This window comes from Mya arenaria, chromosome 9 (assembly GCF_026914265.1).
Source record: "Mya arenaria isolate MELC-2E11 chromosome 9, ASM2691426v1".
Classification (NCBI taxonomy): Eukaryota; Metazoa; Mollusca; class Bivalvia; order Myida; family Myidae; genus Mya; species Mya arenaria.
Genome location: NC_069130.1, coordinates 39569642 through 39590633, shown reverse-complemented (window position 1 = coordinate 39590633; position 20992 = coordinate 39569642). Strand labels below are relative to the sequence as shown.

Here is a 20992-nt window from a genome sequence, read left to right as displayed (position 1 = left end):
TTAATGATGCAAAGAAAAAATCACATATGATTTGGGAACAGATCTGTTATATATTAAAACCTCGCTTTTTAAAGAAATCCCACCTGATAGCAGAGGTTACACGGGTGATACAAATCTCCACCACAGACTGATCATTATCACTTGTGGCATATTCTGAGCTCTTAGCGATCTCGCATATCCGCTCAAGAACCGACGAGAGGTCACTCTTTATGTCATTGTCGTCTATTGAGAAGAGTTCACCAGCTTTAGACAGGTCTTTCTTTTTCAGCACTTGAGCAAACAGTTCATGCATCTCTGAAGAAAAATATATGAAAGACTTTACATCAACTATCATCTCTGGTAGTGTATGTATAAAGAATAAACAAAGACAAAATAAATAGTTGATCTGGCATTACCTGAACTTTCTTAAATTCTGAATGAATTCACCAGTTATGTTTTATCTTTAATTTAAAATTCTAAAATATCATCCAAACAGTTTGACATAACCAGAACATTGACATAGGGAGTCTTAAGTGTACTTGTGTACATGGTAGAGATGAAGAGATCTAAACCAAACAAAATGCTATGTTGATCACCTAATCAGACAGACAGAGCATAGTTGTTCAAAAATAGGTGAGCGATTAAGGACCTTAATGGTACTCTTGGAACAAACAAAAAATTATATTGATCAATGGCTACGCATTTCTAGTTCTAATTAATGTGTCTTTGACTCTTTGTATAAATTACGACTAAGTTTTCCCAAGAATACAATTGAGTCCCTTAATCGCTCACCCATCCTCAAACCACTGTAAGACAGGGGTCAGGGGAGAAAAGATTATAATGAGTCAATACAGTGACATTTTATCAGTTTATGAATTTATTCAGAATAATATCCTTTTTTCAAAAAGAAAATTAGAACAATATTTTGGTTAAAATAAGTTTTAATTGTTTTTTAATAAAAACATGGTGATCAAAGATCATAACTAGCCTGCCTGAGGTTGAATATAATAAAATTTGAAAAAATATTGGAAAATACTTACCAAAAAGCTAAAATAATAACAAAAACATCTGCGGAATTTAGACAATTTGCATAGGTAAATAATTGGTGATTGACAAGAGAACTAACACCGTAAAAACAGCAAATTGTACAGGTATTTTTAGACTGGCTATCTGAACCATGAAGACTATTAAGATTATAATTATTCCATAGTCATTATTTGAGTTGCTATTGATTTGTAATTGATTGAAATAAATCTTAGATTATGATGTTGTATTTTATCAATTTCAAATATAGAATTTAGAAGTTTATTTTCTAAATCGATTTTTCTATACTGTAGCCGGTCTACTTCGTATTTACTAGTATTTTATTTGGATGACCTTTGATGTTTACGTATAAAATGGCCGGTTTTAGTGGAGCTCTACAACTCACAGATTTAAACGATTTTATCACGCCCTCGCAGGTAAAGCGCACGTGTTATCCAAACATGATATGGATTACATGTCCTACATAGATTTATATAAGTTTATGGTACCTTTTATTGTAATATTATAGTGCCACATTCGTCCCCATTTCTTTCGTAACGATCGGGATTCGCCCTTATTGTCTAGCTACAACAATGGGGATCTGGTCATTTTGTAACCTTTCCATTTCGTAACTGCTCATTCTGGGTTATTTAGTAACCATTGGATAGTCAATTCGTAACCGTTGACAAATCGATTGGTCATTTGGTAACCATCAGTTAACAATAAGTGAACTAGGTGTTAAATCATAAATGGCACACTTATCACCTCGTTAACAGTTAAGTTTATTGCTTGATACATAATGCATATTGCACAGCAACCAAGATCACAGTTACTTGGTATTTGGACTGCATTTTTGGCCAGTCGAGCTACCCAATTTAAGCAATTCCGTCCCTAGGGTCAGTGATCTCTTGGACTGAGAATCACAAAAAATGTGTTCTTAAGTACTCTTAGATACACATAATAAACAAATAATTTACTTTTGGTCGTATATTTTGACATGTTTAATATTTTAAAATTTCATTCAATCTTTATCATTTACAAGTTATGAAGGTAAGCAGACTTTGGATTGAGACATATGTATGGAAACAAGCTCAGATCTACAAGTTTTTTTTTTCCGATAAAACAACTGTATACATCAGATGCATGTTCAGAAGAAAGTTATCTTCAAGGTGCAAAAACGCAACAAGCACAAACTAGTATTTCTTTGATAACTCTGCTAAAAATACGGTTTATTTACAGACTCACAAATCTTTGCCAGTAATTTTGAGCATACACACCGGCCGGCATGTGCTTTTCAACTATACGCGTGAACGGGAACCGGGGATATGTTTACCTTGTGGCTGGTACCCGTCCTCGCGTAGAGCCAAAAAGCGCATGCTGGGCTCGGCGCTTGTGCATACTCAAAAGTACTGGTGAAGATTTGTGAGTTGGTATATATTATTATTAATTACATTAAAGTATATATTATTCCTCATTTAAATGTCGGATCTACTACTCAAAGCAAATAGCAAAAAATAGAAACTCACCTCCAAGACATTTAAATAATCATGTTTGCAACATATTGACTAACAATTACCTTATGACCATTATTCCAACAATGAGCGTTCAGGGATACTTTTTATCATTTAATATATTGACATTTTTTATGCATACATGTAATAAGTCTGCCATAGTCATATAATTGTCAAAAACCCACGGCCATTTAGGTGGACTCGTCTTATTGATAACTTAAACTAATCCCTTAGGTCAAAGATATGTAAATTTATTGGTAATCGGTAAAAGTAGCACTTTCTACAATTGTTTAAGCCACAATATTTTCCACAACAATATTGATTCATGACAAATTGATAATAGTAAGTTGACAGTATTTGTTAAAAGGTTTTAAGATTATGTGTCGAGTGTTATACTCAGGTCATGACTTATCCCTGATGGGCCTTTAACCCACTTCTTTGCCCCCCCCCCTTATTTTTATTCGTGCTGATTGTTCAGTTACATTGCTATCCTTTTTGTTTCTTAGCTATTGCAAACTGCTATTCTTACACCGTAGGAATGTATAAAGCCTGTGAAGATAGACCGTACTGCTGGCAAAGTCGGGAAGATCAGGATTGAAGATGACGGGTCGTATCTCAGTGTGTCAGCAGTAAGTATTTGCGAGATCTTCTGCTTTCATAGTACCGGTATATAATATATATATATATCTTTGATTTGTGTTGATATACATTATTATATTTTATCAGTAGGTGTATACCACGTGATTAATTGCATCATCAATGCTATGTCGGAAGGCAACATTTTGCTTCAATTGAAGACTTTAAACAAAGGTAACTTGACTATTTATTTACTGTTTTGAATGAAAGATAGCGCAGGCTATGCTGCTTATGGAGCCCCGCCTTTGGTATTTTACCAGAGTTTTATTGAGAGTTTATTTTCTTAGAACTCTTCGACAAACCTATTAACAAAACGGCCGTCTAATGGAGCACTGTCAACACATTATTTTGGAAACAGGTTTGTCGAAGTGTTTGATGAAACTAGTCACCTTATTTAAGTCCTGTTATAAAAGGTAGGTGGGGCTCTTTAAGCGGCATAGACTGCCCTTTGTTTCATTAAAAATGTTTAAAAAATAGTTATCTTTGTGTTTTAAGTATTCATTATAAGCAACATATTGCCTTCCGACGTAGCATGTATGACGTAATTTATCACATGGTATTCACACACTGTTATTAGCCATATCACAAACCCATTCGAGATATTCAAATGAAACATGGTACATAATAATGCTGCCAGAGACAGTAGATACAGAAACAGCAACATCCATGAAAGTCCTCTGTCTTGAATAGCTGTTGAATTATGCTCATTATTTGTTTGAAAAAAACCAAGATGAGTTGGGGTATTTTTGATTCGCAGCCTTCTTGTTATTATATATTAAACTTAAATTTGCAATCGGATACCTTCAATACCAGAAAAAGTCAGATTTATATTAAAAGAAATAAATTCCATTAATATACAAAATAACTTAACAGAAGTTTGAGAATAATCTCACATGAGTACATATCGTCCATAAAATGCTAGAAACTGTTGAATTTGTGCATATTAAAAGAGATCAATTGAGAAGGCACTTCTTGAGTGTCTGCATTCAACTAACCATTATTTTTCAGACTGGTACAGAGACAAAGCTACAGAAAGCTCAGATAACATTGAATGACTGTCTGGCATGTAGCGGGTGTATCACCTCGGCCGAGAGTGTGCTGATTACACAACAGAGCCAGGATGAATTGTTCAGAGTGCTGCAGGAAAACAGAGAAGTTGAGGTTAGTGGGATATTCCATTTGGGTGAAGTTTGGGTGAAAATTCACTGTCAAGCAGACAGTTGTGACAAAAAAGAGGTCTATCTACTTTTGAGGTTGATTTATCTGTATATATATATATTAGTGTTGGGAATCGGTTGCAATTTTACTATCGATGATTGGTTCCACTCAAGTAACCGATTATCGATAGTACAATCGGTTTTTAAAATACTAGATAGTACCTGAGTTGTAGTTTTATTCATGTACAGTATCAAACTCTTAATCATTATATGCATATACCTTATGTCTATGATTGAAGTGTTGTTATATAAAAAATAGTTCATTTTCTTGCTCATTGTGGCTTTCATCAGCCATTTTGTTAAAGATAACATCTGAACACTTACTAATATTTTTATTTTTTTCGATAATCGATTTTAATTAAATACTATCGATTGTCGCCGATTTCAGGCCCAACCAATCGATTTTCGATTATGATCGATCATCGGAACATCACTAATATATATATATATATATATATTTAAGGTGCATGTCTTAATATATTTATATGAAGATATGAAGTTTTATTGTATGCCTATCAATTTCTGTATCCATATCCAACAGTGAAAATACAGCATGCAGTATTGAAAAATGCGTATCACTATACTGTCATTTTCTGATTACATGTCATGCTAGGAGTATGTGAAGTCTTGGGACTTCTTTTGTGTCGCTAAAAGAAGCGTGACAAAAATAACTGGTAAAACCTGTCAAATTTTAAATACATAAAATGAACAAATTTTACTCATGCCACCAGAAGCATGTTAAAATTCAGGAACATGGCTCTTCAAAGAAACGTGAGGATTAGCTTCGTACTTAGCCTCTTTGAAGAACCATGAACCAAGCAGAGAACACTTTCAATCTATCAGGACAGCTGTATTTGTTTGCCAATTCGAAGTTCATAAATTGTAACATTATCCTAAACATGAGCAGCTCGCCAATACAAAGAAGAAGGCGAATTCGCTTAATCGATGGTAATAGAAATTGATTCACAAACTTTTATCAGTTCTGCATATAATGATCATCAAAAAATCCTCACCAACATTCACTTTGTTGAAATGGCCGTATGACATCTTCTGGAAATGATGATTAGTGTATACTTGTGAAATAAGTATAATTTATGCAAATATGCAGTTATATTTGTTAAACAATGGTGGTCATCTGAGTGAAATTCAAATAAGTGTACAAACACAGATACTTGCAGATGTATTTGTGAAATACAGATACTTGCAGATGTATTTGTGAAATACAGATAGTTGCAGATGTATCTATGAAATACAGATACTAGGTGCAGATGTTTCTTTGAAATACAGATGGTTGCAGATGTTTCTTTGAAATACAGATGGTTGCAGATGTATCTTTGAAATACAGATGGTTGCAGATGTATCTTTGAAATACAGATAGTTGCAGATGTATCTATGAAATACAGATACTAGGTACAGATGTTTCTTTGAAATACAGATGGTTGCAGATGTTTCTTTGAAATACAGATGGTTGCAGATGTATCTTTGAAATACAGATGGTTGCAGATGTATCTTTGAAATACAGATGGTTGCAGATGTATTTGTGAAATACAGATAGTTACAGATGTATCTATGAAAGACAGATACTAGGTGCAGATGTTTCTTTGAAATACAGATAGTTGCAGATGCATCTATGAAATACAGGCAGGTGCAGATGTATCTATGAAATACAGATAGGTGAACTGTGTTTGTGAAATGCAGATAGGTGCAGCTGTATTTGTGAAATACAGATAGGTGCAGCTGTATTTCACATATGTATTTGTGAAATACAGATAAGTGCAGTTGTATCGATGGAATACTTATTGGTGCTGTTGAATTTGCGAAATACTAAAAGATGTACAGTTGAACACCGTTAATCCGAATTTGTATAAGGACCCAACAAATTACTTCAGAATAGTGGTGTTTCGGATTAACAATTTTCTGCAAATGACGGCTTTCGCGAAATATAGATGATGTGAAATACTTAGTCGTGAAAATTGCAATGTTGGTTACACGTTACCAATACGATACTCTTGGTTTGAGTTATCTTTCGTATAAAAAATATTTTTTGATTTATTATAAAATAATTGACAAATAATTCTTTATTATACTTTTTATTAAAACAACATAAAACATTTAAAACAAAATGACAGCACATGTATGAATCTGATGGCAGTTTCAAATGATATTCAGATTGTGTTACCCATCAATTATATGCTACATCACCGAAATAAATAGCTCATTTTCTGACATCGATGTTTGTAACATATGCATGCTCAATGTCATTCTTTAACAAGCTCTAATTGTGCTCCATTGTCACCTCAAGCCGATGCCCGAGTGCATTCGCAGTAAGGTGTAAAAAACTATGACACGATCAGGTTCAAATTTAGAATTGATAAATAGATGTGAAATACCAAATTGGGACTGTTATTTTTACTTCGGAATAGCGATTGTTTCGGAAAAGCGATTTCGGATTAAAGACCAAAAATTTAGTTAAACAAAGAAGGAGTAAAATCGGGACTGAAAAATAAATTCAACATAGCGATAATTTCGGATAAATGGTGTTCAACTGTATCAGTATTAATGCAATACAGATAGGTACAGATGTATTTATTAATGAAATCAAGATAGGTGTAAATATATCTATGAAATACTAAAATGCTTGAAAGACAATTGAGGCATTGCCATAGCCTAGAGGTCTTCATCATCGTGCATGAACTTCAAAATTGTCTGTGAAATAAGACATTCAAGAACTGAATCTGCTACTTGGAACACCTTTAATATTGACAAATCACAAGTTGTACACATTAGTTACACATTTTCAATATCATTCTTGCTAAAATTATTGCTTAATTCTTTTTGTTGACATTGTTTATAAGAACTCATTAGATTTGATAACTCGTTAAATATAGGAACTCATTAGATTTAATAACTCATTTAATATAAGAACTCATTAGATTTAATAACTTATTAATATGAGAACTCAATAAATATGAGAACGCATTAAAATATAAGAAATCATTATTTATATAGTGCTCATTAAATATAAGAACTCATTAGATTTAATAACTCATTAAATATAAGAACTCATTAGATTTAATAACTCATTAAATATAAGAACTCATTAGATTTAATAACTCATTAAATATAAGAACTCATTAGATTTAATAACTCATTAAATATAGTACTCATTAAATATAAGAAATCATAAGATTTAATAACTCATTAAATATAAGAGCTCAATAGCCATGAGAACTCATTAAAATAAAAGAAATCATTAAATATATATACTCATTAAATATAAGAAATCATTAGATTTAATAACTCATTTAATATAAATCATTAAAATTTAGATCTCATTAAATATAAGAAATCATTAAATACATTTAAATATGTAGCAGGCCTTTTTCTGCCCATTTTGGGAAAAAGACACGAGGCATTTATGCAAAATATGCCAGTTTGAGGGGAAAAAATCGCTTTACATAAAAATTGGGAAATTTTACCGTTAAAGACCAAGATATTCTGACTCCTGCAAATGAGGAAATTATTGAAATATTAGTTCCTTTTCCCGTTGAAAAGACTGAAATGGTTGAAATATCAATCCTTGTGAGTATAAATATCTATTGCAATAAATCATGACGGGAAATATTGCTAACTGATCTCTTAATGCATGAAAAACAATGATTTCTGAATTCAATAATCCTCTAAACTTTACATCACACAATCTTTTAGGATGTTTGATGAACCAGTGCAGGTAAAAAGACATGCATATAATAATAGATAAATAATAATTTACTTTTGATTGTGATTTTTTTCACCAGATTGGTTAAAAATATCATATTTTTGCTAGGAGAATGGGTCTGATAATCAGACAAGTCAGTGGGAACTATAGAAAAAGGCCTGTATAGCATTTCTTACCTTGTATGTAAATGTTAAATGTCCGAATGCCTGTAATATAATCACTGTTCATGTCTCTCAAACAACTTTTGTCATGTAAAAAATACTTGTGTTTGTATTGTCAGTGTAAGAACATGTACTACTTTGAAAGATTTTGTTGGTCCTAGGGTTTGATTTAATGAAAATTAACATTTTACAATGTGACATGTGTGAAAAAGATGAAGAACAATTATTATACTTATTATACTTAAATTATACATGTATATTTGAGATCAACATAACCCTCCGACAAACATTTCAACAAAAAAGCAATGCATATTGTACATAAATAACAAAATGAGAAGATGTATAAACATCTTCAATTTAAAAAAAAATATGTTTAAACAACTTTCTTCTTGTTACCGGGTTTCAGGATGGTTCACTGAGGAAAATTGTGGTCCTCTCAATGTCACCACTGGCTGGAGCTTCCCTAGCTGCCAAGTATGGTCTGTCCATGGTTGCTCGCAATCTGTTGTTTGGCTGTTTCATGATGGTTCACTGAGGAAACTTGTGGTCGCCTCAAAGTCACCTCTGGCTGGAGCTTTCCTGGCTGCCAAGTATGGTCTGTCCATGGTTGCTCGCAATCTGTTGTTTGGCTGTTTCAGGATGGTTCACTGAGGAAACTTGTGGTCGCCTCAATGTCACCACTGGCTGGAGCTTTCCTGGCTGCCAAGTATGGTCTGTCCATGGTTGCTCGCAATCTGTTGTTTGGCTGTTTCAGGATGGTTCACTGAGGAAACTTGTGGTCGCCTCAAAGTCACCTCTGGCTGGAGCTTTCCTGGCTGCCAAGTATGGTCTGTCGATGGCTGCTCACAATGTCATTTGGCTGTTTCAGGATGGTTCACTGAGGAAACTTGTGGTCGCCTCAAAGTCACCTCTGGCTGGAGCTTTCCTGGCTGCCAAGTATGGTCTGTCGATGGCTGCTCACAATGTCATTTGGCTATTTCAGGATGGTTCACTGAGGAAACTTGTGGTCACCTCAAAGTCACCTCTGGCTGGAGCTTTCCTGGCTGCCAAGTATGGTCTGTCGATGGCTGCTCACAATGTCATTTGGCTATTTCAGGATGGTTCACTGAGGAAACTTGTGGTCACCTCAATGTCAACACCGGGTTGAGCTTCCCTAGCTGCCAAGTATGGTCTGTCCATGGCTGCTCACAATGTCATTTGGCTATTTCAGGATGATACCCATCGAAAAGTGGTTGTGGTCTCAATTTCACCCCAAGCGAGAGCTTCATTGGCTGCTAAGTATGGACTGTCCATGGAAGAGGCTGCTTACAAGTTAACTGCTTTCTTCAAAAATCTAGGTTTGTTTTCAATAGTCAGCGTTACTTACTCTAAAAACAAAAGCATTTTCATTTAGAAGGATAGCAGCTGTTTTATACGATCAGACTCAAAATTTTCTGACTTGCAGGAGGGGGGTTATCCCCCTCCCATACCCTCCCCCGATCTCATTTGAGCAGCAAAATATAATAATTTTTATAAATTTTATGAAGAATTAAATTGTTAAGAATTTTGATTTCAAAGCATATATCCAAAGTCCTGTTAGCGCCCATGATTTCAATTTGCATTTTCAATCATTAATGGTGTACTCTAGACAAAATCAAATCAAGACAAGTACTATCTCTGCTAACAGAGAGCTGTACAGTTTAAAATGTATCGAAAAATCAAATTATGTTTATATTTCTGTCCATAGGTGTGGATTACGTGTTTGACACAACGTTTTCCCGCAGTTTCAGCCTGATAGAGAGTTGTCGCGAGTTTGTTCGGCGGTACCAAGAGGCAGAGACAAACAAAATGGCATTCCCCATGTTAGCATCTGCCTGTCCAGGTAACTGATTTTCTTTAGGTTGATGCAAATATAGTGTGTGTATACCACATGATAAATTGCACCATAAATGCTTCGTCAGAGGGCAATATTTTGTTTCAATTGAATACTTTAAAGATAACTTCACTATTTCTTCACCAATTTAAATGAGACATAGCACAGTCTACACCGCTTACGGAGCCCCACCTTTGGTATTTTACCAGAGTTTGATTGAGAGTTTAGTTTCTTAAAACACTTTCACAATACGGCCGTCTGACGGAGCACTTACAAAAACATTATTTTGGAATATTGTCGAAGTGTTTGATGAAACTAATCTTCTTATCCAACGTCGGTAATGAAACGAAGGTGGGGCTCTTTAATCGGCATAGACTGCCCTTTGTTTTATTTAAAATGGTGTAGTAAAAGAAAAGTTATCTTTGTTCAAAGTCTTTATTTTAAGCAAAAGGTTGCCTTCCGACGTAGCATACATGACATAATTTATCACGTGGTATACACACACTTGAATAGAAATGTACCAGGGCCAGTGTTCAAAAACATCTAAAGTTATTTCTTAACTTACCGTAAGTCAATCTCTGAAAAAAAATCATCGTCAAATCAAAAGGATAGTATAAGTGTTTTTCAAAATAAAAAGTGTGTAATTTCAAATATAGCAATATCAATAAAATATTTAAGATATTTTTAAATTATTGTTTTATATGATAAGTGAGATACCTAACTCAGGACAATGACTGAAGATGGTGATTGACTTAAGATATTTTATGAATACCAGCCCTGGACAATCAAAAGAAGTTCTTACCTTTACCAGAAAAATTTGACGTAAATGGTATTTTTTTTTAACAAACTTTGCTATGTCAACAACAGGATGGTGCTACCCTTGTGCTGAGGCCTTCAGTAAGGCCAAAAATTCCTTCCAACTTTTTTTTACGATTCTCTTTATGTAGAACATAATCTACATAAATATGCTAAAAACTGACAACTTAAAAAATTATTGATACGTGTTAGCTCTTCATTTTTGGAAGATTTTTACTTATGTTGGTGGAATCAAGAAATTAAACCTTGGCAATAACTCTTTTATATTTCAAAAAGTTTGAATGAAACTTAGTACACATGTTGTCATAGATAATATGCACACCTGTGGCAAGTCGCATAATTTTGGCCAACATAATCATTGGAATATGCTATGTTTCAACTTGCCGTGCCTCTGCATTGTTTTCGTTAAGATGTTCCTATCCAAGTTGCCTTTATGTTACATTTTGCATCATAGGGTTTTAGCTAAAGAGGTATGGAAGGGTGCTGCACCCTGTCCATTTTAGTAGCGACCTTTTGACCTTATGGAGACAAGCATGGGTACCCTTCTGCCTAATGCTCAAGATTCTCAAATACATTTTTATTTGGATTAAATAATAATATTATAAATGTAAACAGATTTTACATATTTGGCAATTGAAACTTAATATTACTTCAATTAAGCACAACTCCTATAATTTCTTTTGTATTCATAATTTTCATGTACTTCGCAGTCGGCCATAAAGGGGGTGGGGGTGGGGGGTGATGGGGTAATGTTCCCCTTTACTCCCATAGTATCCTGTCCCATTTCTGCAGGACCCTGTCCTTTTTAAAACCTGGCTAAAACCCTAGCATGATAACCATGTAAAACATACTGACTTGTCGGAAAATGGCTCATTGAGCTAATGTTTCTTGTAAGTGTATACCCAACTTTAAATAAAGAGTCTTATATCTTGTACAACTATTCCAGGTTGGATTTGCTACGCGGAAAAGACTCATGGCTCGTATATCCTGCCGTACATCAGTACAGTGAAATCCCCTCAACAAATAATGGGCTCCCTTGTGAAAGTAGAAACTTGTTTATCTAATTCTGTGTCTACAACTTCTTTGACGACAATGAGGGAACTATCATGACAGTCAAAACTCGTTGGCTCGAACTCGCAGGGACTGGCAAAAATACTTGAGCCTCGAAAAATTCGAGCCAAGCGGGAAGGCTTACCTTCAGTTAAAAGAAATTGGTCCTTTACATTCAGTTCAAGCCAACGAGGAATGCGAGCCAGGCGAGTTCAAGCCAACAGGGTTTGACTGCATATATGATCATCCCAATTTCTGATAACAAGGTTTTAACTGGGTATTTAATAGCTGAATACAAAAATATTAAATGGTTGGTAAGTGCTAAAAGATTTACTGTAATCTACTATCGACTCTTAAGTTAGAAATACCATGTTTTGGGCACATTTCGTTTAAATTTAATTCGGTATTTTTCCTAAGAACCATTGCTTTCGACATTAATTCATCCTTTTTGATATATTAAAGCAATTGTATTTATTGTGGCAAATCTTTTTCAGAAGTAAGAGTGCATCTTTTAGATTACATCTGTTTCAAATAGTATGGGTAATAAAATTCAGCAAATATCAGCATCAAAACTCAACTAAAAGGAATGTTACGATTAAATGAAAATTTTGCCGTTTAAATCTGAACTAGGACTTAATACTGTTGGTTATAATGGCCCATGTTGAAATCGAAAATGTTCAATTGAAATAAAAAGTAAAGATATTTCACTATTTTTGTTCAAATCATCTTGCTACCTGCATCTTGAAAACAACATTTTTCTTTGGATTCAGCAAAATAAAATGTTTAAAATTTTTCATTTCTGTTCCTCATATTCTGCAGAACTACTTTGCTGAGAAAAAAGGTGTGTCACCGGACCGAATATATCATGTGACGGTGATGCCATGTTTCGACAAGAAGCTGGAGGCATCCAGGCCAGATTTCTACAGCGATATGTACTCCACAAGAGATGTGGACTGTGTTATTACATCAGGTAAAGTAAAGGCTGAACAGGGATGTTTTTCGAAAATTATGCTACATCACAACAACAAAAATTAGTGTCGATGCCCTTAGACTAATATCCTTTAAAAGGGCACATGTGATGATGCAAAAAATAATTGATTTTAAAGCATAATTATGTTATAAGTCTTTCGACTTCAAAACAAGGCATATGATTGTTGACAGTTGAATTTTTTCTTTTAATTAATTATTATGTGGCGACAGATTCCCCAGTTAAAAAGTGTCAAAATAAAGCAAACATTTTTTTTTCATCTGTACACAAATCATAAGTTTTGTTTTGTTTTGATCATTTAAGTCAATTTTATTTTGCATCTACCTTAATAGTTCCCGTTTTACTACTGTATAGAACCAATTAGCTATCCCAAGGTATCTAATTCTCTAAACTGCTTACTTTAACAAAAATTACAAAATTTGTTTCGAAACATTTCATTTTGGCAAATCATTTTATGGTCAGCTTGACATATTTCGGATCATTGTATTTAAATTCGATGTGCGTGTCTATCTGTCCATCCTAACTGTGACTTGTGTTCAATGATATAAGCTCCAAATCCTCATCTATTTCAGGGGAGGTAGAGCTGATGCTCGAGAAAGAGAAGATAACTCTGTCAGATGTGGAAGATGCACAGTTAGATCCCTTGTAAGAAACATCAATACATGCTTAACAGTTTAACACGTGCTCAGGTGGCATTTTTAGCTCGACAATTCGAAGAATAAGGAGCTATAAGCTATAAGGGCTATACTACTTGCCCCAGCGTCGGCGTCAAGTTAAAGTTTTAGGGCAAGTTGGGATTTTCACTTATAACTCCAATACCCTTCATTCAATTGACTTAATACTTTGCACAATTATTGACGACTATCTTACAATAAGGTTACGTAACTCCATTTTAACCCTAAATACAAATTATGGCTATTGATTGACTAATTGTTTTTATTTTTTTGTTTTTTAATTATTTTTTTGATATTTCTTTTGACAGGCACGGTTTTATATTTCTTAACCAGGTTTTCACAAAGAGAAAACTAGTTATTAGAATGACTTGCGTCATTGTACGGGCGGACTGATGGGAGGGCAGTGTCTAATAAATTTAGCTAGTTTCCAAACTTTGTATGTAGGAAGAGTTTATGAAGACCTTTCATAGGATTGCCTTTGAGACCCCTAGCATCAAGGTCAAGGTCAAAGTTACTATTAATAGAAAAAGTGGTTGGTATTGAATAACTTAAGTTAGGGTCAACAAATTTTGCCCAAACTTGGTATATATAAAGAGTTTTTAGAGACCTTTCATGAGATTGTGTATTGGGCCCCGAAAGTTATGGTCAAGGTCAAGGCCACTGTTGCTAAAAATAGAAAAAAATGGTTAGTACTGAATAACTTAAGTAAAGGTTGACACAGTTTGACCAAACTTGGTAAATAGGACAAGTTCATAGAGACCTTTCATTGGATTGCCTTTTGGCCCCCTAGGGTCAAGGTCACTGTTACTAAAATAGATTACTGACTGGTATTGAATAACTTTAGTTATGGTTGACATACTGTGACCAAACTTGATACATAGGAAGAGTTTTTAGAGATTTTCCATGGGATTGTGTTTTTTGGGCCCCTAGGATTAAGGTCACTGTTACAAAAAATAGAAGAAAGCAGTTGAAACTGAGTCTCTTATGCCAATCATTAAAAACCTGGTTTTGTCACATTTATTACTTTTTAATGTGATTTTAGATGTGATCCTAGTCACCTGAGCGTCGACGTCGGGGTAACCACTTATGTTTAAGTTTGCGTACCACCTCAAATATTTTTAAATTCCATCGACATCTGGCTTTGAAACTTTGCACGCTTGTTCACCATCATGTCTCCCAACCTGTACACAGGAGGAGGTAACTCTATCAAGCATTTTGACAGAATTATGCCCCTTTTTTACTTAGAATTTATGTTAAAGTTTGCGTACCACCTCAAATATTTTCAAAGTCCATTGACATCTGGCTTTGAAACTTCGCAGGCTTGTTCACCATCATGCACCCAACTTGTACACAGGTGGAGGTCACTGTATCAAGCATTTTAATAGAATTATGACCCTTTTTCGACTTAAAATTTACATTAAAGTTTGCGTACCACCTCAAATATTTTCCAATTCAATTGTCATTTGTCTTTGAAACTTTGCACACTTGTTCACCATCATGCCCCCAACCTCTATACAGGAGGAGGTAACTTTATCAAGCCTTTTGACAGTATTATGCCTCTTTTTTGACTAATAATTTACATTAAAGTTTGAGTAAGACGTCAGATAATTTCAAAGTCCATCGACATATGGCTTTGAAACTTTGCACACTTGTTTACCATCATGATCTCAGCCTGTGTACAGGAGGAGGTCACTGTATCAAGCTTTTTTTACAATATTATGCCCCTTTCTTTACTTAGAACTTACGTTAACGTTTGCGTACTACCTCAGATATTTTCACATAGGTTAATATCTCAGCAACAACTTGATGTATTGCATTGAGACTTTATACAATGGTATTCAACCACCCAACCTAATTGAATAACCAAGTTAGATAACTGTATTTTGCAAATAATGGCCCTTTATTATTAGACTTAAAAATTCTGGTTAAAATTTTGCATGTAACCACATTTATGTTAATATCTCAGCACATCATGTATTGCATTGAAATCTAATCTAACAGTGATCCATGCATGTTTCACCAAAACTTTTCAATCCTTACACTGAAAAGCGGCGGAATAGTCGAGCGCGCTGTCTCTGTGACAGCTCTTGTTTATTGGTTTTGACAGGCACATATTACATCATTATTGTTTTCATTTCTAAGACAAAGCGGCATAGTCGAGCGCGCTGCCTCACGACAGCTCTTGTTATATATGTTGCACTTGTTATAATTATGGTGTTCTGTCACCGAATGCTTTAAGTATTAATGATATGAGAGCTCAGGGTTGGTATTCAATATTGATCTTATCCTTATTCTTAGGCATGCCTCAGTGATTTCATTCAGCCTATTGGTCAGCTAAATATACCGGCCAATCAAATAATTTCAATCTAAGTTGCTTATTGAATACGTCCCTGTGGCTGAGCCTTAGCGGGTAAATTGCATTGCTGAATAAAACACAGGGTCTTGAAGCAAACTAATTTTTATGTGTTTTTTTGCCTAACTATACTATATGTCTATGTTATATTAAGGCTAGGAAAAACATTAAAAAATAGCTTGCTTCTGTCCCCTGTGGTATAGGCGACTGGCACATTGCAACATATTGCATAGACATACAATGTACATTATTATGTATTACATAGGCTGTTACTTAGTGGTCCTCTGTGGGATTTGATGTTAACATGCCTAGTTCATAAATTCAAGGTCAAGGTCAGAAATGAAGGTTACATCTTATGCAGATGGGGCGGATCTAGGATTTAAAATTTGAGGGAGTGTAACTTAGGAGCGTAACCTTTTGAATTGCGCCCCTCCCTCAGAACCCAAATTAGTTTGGTTTAAAGTGTTGGGGGGGGGGGGGGGGGGTCTGATGTAGTGTATTCAGGAAGGTAAAATGTTAATACTTCTATTTTTACCTAAGCGGAATAACATACTATAATCTGACCAAAAGTATTTTAGCAATTTCATTGCTTTTCCAGGTTTGGGGGTGGAGCACTTGTGAACCATATTGGTGGAGGGTCAGGTGGATATCTAGAACATATCGCACGCTATGCTGCACGGGAACTTCTGGGGACTGAGGTCGCCGCTTTTGAATACAAGACGCTCAGGTATGATGGGGGAAATTGTCATTAATTAGTTTCGAACAATTTTTATTGGTCTATATTTATATTGCTTTACTAAAAATGAACCATGCTACAAGTGGTGATCAGTATCTTATGTTGTTAGTAATTTGTGGCATATTAAACTTTTATTTAAGCCTGGAGTACTGACTATGATAGTTAAATCCTTATCTGTACATGCATGTTGCCATTTGTCAGCTAACTTAAGAGTAATCCCCCTTTGTTATTTCCTCTTGTTAGAATCGTATCTTTTAAATTACTGAATGGACTTTGATTAAACAACACACATTGGTTAGTGGAAATGCAATGTAAAATAAACCCACAGTAATGTCCTCTTTTCAAAGAAATAGTTTTTTGTTTTTTTTATTCAAATTTATATTACAGTAATATGTTGTGCACAAGAACATCAATATGTACATTTCTTAAAGAAAAAGATAATTGATTAGGTGGATATTAGAAAACTTATTAGCTATACATTTATCAAAAAAGGGCATTTGAGCATTTCACAATAAATTTTTCATAATCATTGGATAACTAAATAATATGAAAAAATATGAAATATGTAGAACATAGTTTATCATAGTTGATTCTGTGTTTTTTTTTATATAAGAAAAGAGAATTATGAACACAAAAAAAGGGGGATTTGGGGAGGTGATGATTAAGACTGATTAATATTAGAACAGATGTAAAACCATTTATTATCATGCTGTAAATAGTTTGCCATTCCTGTGTAGATGCGGAATTCAGGGATATTCATTACTCTTAAGACTGCTCTGGTTTTCATGCATACGTTATGGGAGAAGTATTTCCTGAACTGTGTAGAGTTCATTCAGCCTGTATCTGTGTCGGCAATGGCGCTGTGACAAACTTAAATTTTAGGTGGCTTTCCAGCATTAATACTTTTTCTTACTTTCTGAAAAAGCCTCCAATTTTTCAACTTCTTGCCAAAACATCCTTTTGTTTCTACATTTCAGTGGAAAATGTTGATTTATAGATCAGTTTTCTCCTCACTGTCTTACCGGAGTATTCTTTCATTAATGATTTGGTTTAGCCAAAATAGCAATTTTAAGTTAGGCCAAAAAAATAAAATTGTTTGTTTAGGGTAACCTTCCCAAAATTTCTAGGTAGGGTAGGTAGGGATTTTTTTTTCATTTTTTTTTTCAAAATCTGTCGTAAGTTCAGAGTGTTTTCTTGCACATGGCAGTCTTTCCTACATTACTGTCATTGCCTGACTTTGTTTTATCATTTAAACAATAATTCTGATTAAAATCTGCTTTTATCTGCCCTTCGTAACTCTCTTTTCGCTAATGAATATTTTTTTGCTCAGAAACGGAAAAAAATAGTTGGGGTTGGCGCATTTTTATAGGTAGGGTTGGGTAACCCCAAACAGACATATTTATTTTTTAGGCCTTAACTTGATGTAGACTTAGGGCTGTATGGTAGCAAACTCGTACCATAACTGTATTACAGAACTATTACAGTTTTAATTGTATAGGTCTAAGACATTTAAAAATGCATGCTAAGAAAAAAACTTAAAAGATGCACTCTCACAGTTTTATCAGTTTTTGTGTTTGAATTAGTTTTAGTCTCAGAAACAGGTAAATTTTGCATCAAAACCTTCAATCAAGTCATAAAAGTCTGAATGGAACAGATCTCAATTGTCTGGAAAATTTCCAAAAAATCAGCTTTCTTAAAGCTTTATCAACACTTTCAGCCATAAAACATAAACTTTCGAACATGAAAATGAAAAACTGCTATCTGATATTTTTTTCTCAGTCTTATATCTCATTTTTACGGACATCTGCACAAAAGTTGGCTCATTCCAAGACAAAACAATAAGAACTGGTGACAAAAACATTAGATCGCAGATTTTTTATTTCAGTTCAAAAATTTATATTTTATGCATTTTTGTTAAACCGCTAGTAACGGTTTGAGCCATAAAACATTAATTTTTGAACAGAATGATGAAAATCTGCGATTTGATCTTTTGTCAGCAATCTTTACAAAAAATACAAAAGTTGTAAAAATGGTATATCTGTGAGAGTGCAGCTTTAATAAAATGAACACAAATTTTATTGTACAAAAAATTTAAATATGAATGTAAATATTCTATGATAATTTTGGGTTTTATTCCTGTCTTTCAGAAATCAAGACTTTCAAGAGGTCACAATAGAAGTAGAAGGGAAGCAACCAATCAAAATGGCTCTTGCTTACGGCTTCAGAAATATACAAAATATTGTTCAGAAAATCAAGAGGAAGAAATGTCCGTATCATTTTGTTGAAATAATGGCTTGTCCCTCAGGCTGCACTAATGGGGGAGGTCAAATTAAAGTGGTAGGGGAGACCACTCCAAAAGACAGACTGGCACAGGTGACTGGTTTATACAACTCTGTACAGACTGTGAATCCCTGGACACAAAGTGATGTTACCAGTCTATATGAGGAGTGGTTAGGAGGATTTGAAACTGAGAAAAGTAGAACACTTCTGCATACACAGTATCATGAAGTTGAGAAGATGACTAATGCTTTAGCAATTAAATGGTGAAAATGTTGTGGATTTTATGAGTTTATACACAGTGCCAAAATTCTCCTTCATGCGTTTTAATTTATTGAAGAATATAACAGAGGGCCTGGTTTAATACTATTCATGATATATTGCTATTACAGAAGGATGGTTCTTTAATAGTGAGTGACCCTTAACCAAGATGTTGAAACTGTTTCAATATATTTAAGATCATGACAGCTAGAGGGCTGGGCTATTTTTCCTCATATATATCCCTATTACACAGGAATTACTACAGATGGAAAACCCCAATCCTTTAAAATAACTTTTGAGTGATTAGGGGCATGAGGGATTTAAGTTGAAATCAGGGTTAGGGTGCTCAGACCCTTGATGAAATTGATTTCAAAGCCATTTATAACCGTTTTAAGTTCATTCTTGCTAAATTAATGCAGATATAGGAACTTTACAAATTTGGGGCTATCTGAAATTTTAAGTAGTCCTGCACCCATTGTCGGATACACGCTACACTATGCTTCGTTGTGTACCGTGGGGAATTGGGCTAGGAAAATTCTGTAATCTTGAATAAATAGTGAGGCAGTTTCATTGGTTCTGCAAAGTACCAGATGCTTTATGGTTTAAAAATATTCTGGCGATTGCCGGAGTTGAACCGGGTCCGCAGTCTCAGTACAGTAATATCTGGCAGTAGTCAAGACCACACGGACACGGAGGCTACTGACACAGTAATGTTATTGAACACTATTTGAGTGTAACATGCAAATTCATTGGAAGAAGAGTTGTTTCTCCTGCCTCATGCATATTTATTAAAACGAGATTTTGTCTGTCAATTGCCCCACGGTATGTATGAAGTGTAACGGAAAAAGTACCATGGTTGCAGACGATGTTCTCCACCAAGTTCTTGCCCTCTGTCATGTAGAGCTTTGAAACTCAGGTTAGCGAACTATGGACATGTCTGCCTTCATATTCTCACAATTGAGTAATGTTCATAAGCTGAGTAAGCTGTTCGTACAGTACAAACTGTTATTCCAAAGGTGCAAGTATCTTATATACTAGTATATCAGTAAATGAGAGAATAATATAATTTCTGTCCTTGTGTTTTATGTACCTTTCATATATGAGCAAATAAATTGTATATATATAATTTGGTCAAATGCTTAATTTTGTCTTCTACCCTGGTATACTAGTAGTTTTAGCATGTGTTTCTCTAGTTGCTTTTACTTAGATAATTAGTGTTCAAAATTATACTTTGTCTATTGGACAGAAGTATTTTATGAATTTGCCATTCTCTTTGGTACATTGTAACATAAGAAGTAATCTGATATTGATTTTAATGAGGTACATCGATGAGAACTGGGACAAAAAATAAAAACAAAACAGAACTTCGAATACTAAGCTGGTTTATGCCGTTGATTATGTCTTTATCATAATAAAGCAGTCACACTGCTGTGCTTCTTCTGACCACATTTAAATTGATAAAATTGAAAACCTTTGACAAATATAGCCAGAAAGACATCCATGCCAAATATCTGCTTGGCCACTGGATCAGACCTCAAGTGTCTTTCAGTCCTTTCATAGTGTTGTTATGGTAATAAGGACATTCAATGAATATCCTTAAGCGTTATTAAAAATATAAAGGTGCAAGTCCATGATTTGACATTTTAGCGTAACTTTGAGGTGTAAGCTTTTGATTTGCACCCCTGCCTCAGAATCAAATTTTTTTTATTAAAAAAGTTGGCAGGGGCTCGAGTGTACTCC

The 20992-nt window shown here is 34.4% G+C and overlaps 1 protein-coding gene and 1 pseudogene across 1 annotated transcript; one reads left to right on the top strand and one right to left on the bottom strand.

Annotated features, from left to right (window-relative positions):
• LOC128203143 (ventricular zone-expressed PH domain-containing protein 1-like) overlaps window positions 1-1116 on the bottom strand; it is a 31076-nt pseudogene extending 29960 nt beyond the window's left edge.
• Window positions 1117-1341: 225 nt separating this feature from the next.
• LOC128203759 (cytosolic Fe-S cluster assembly factor narfl-like) lies at window positions 1342-20404 on the top strand. Its single transcript, XM_052905301.1, has 10 exons — window positions 1342-1439; window positions 3050-3142; window positions 4158-4310; window positions 9456-9582; window positions 9972-10106; window positions 11860-11957; window positions 12783-12933; window positions 13524-13596; window positions 16577-16705; window positions 18862-20404. The coding sequence occupies exons 1-10, from the start codon at window positions 1362-1364 to the stop codon at window positions 19259-19261; spliced, it is 1437 nt and encodes a 478-aa protein (XP_052761261.1). The 5' UTR covers window positions 1342-1361; the 3' UTR covers window positions 19262-20404.
• Window positions 20405-20992: the final 588 nt, after the last annotated feature.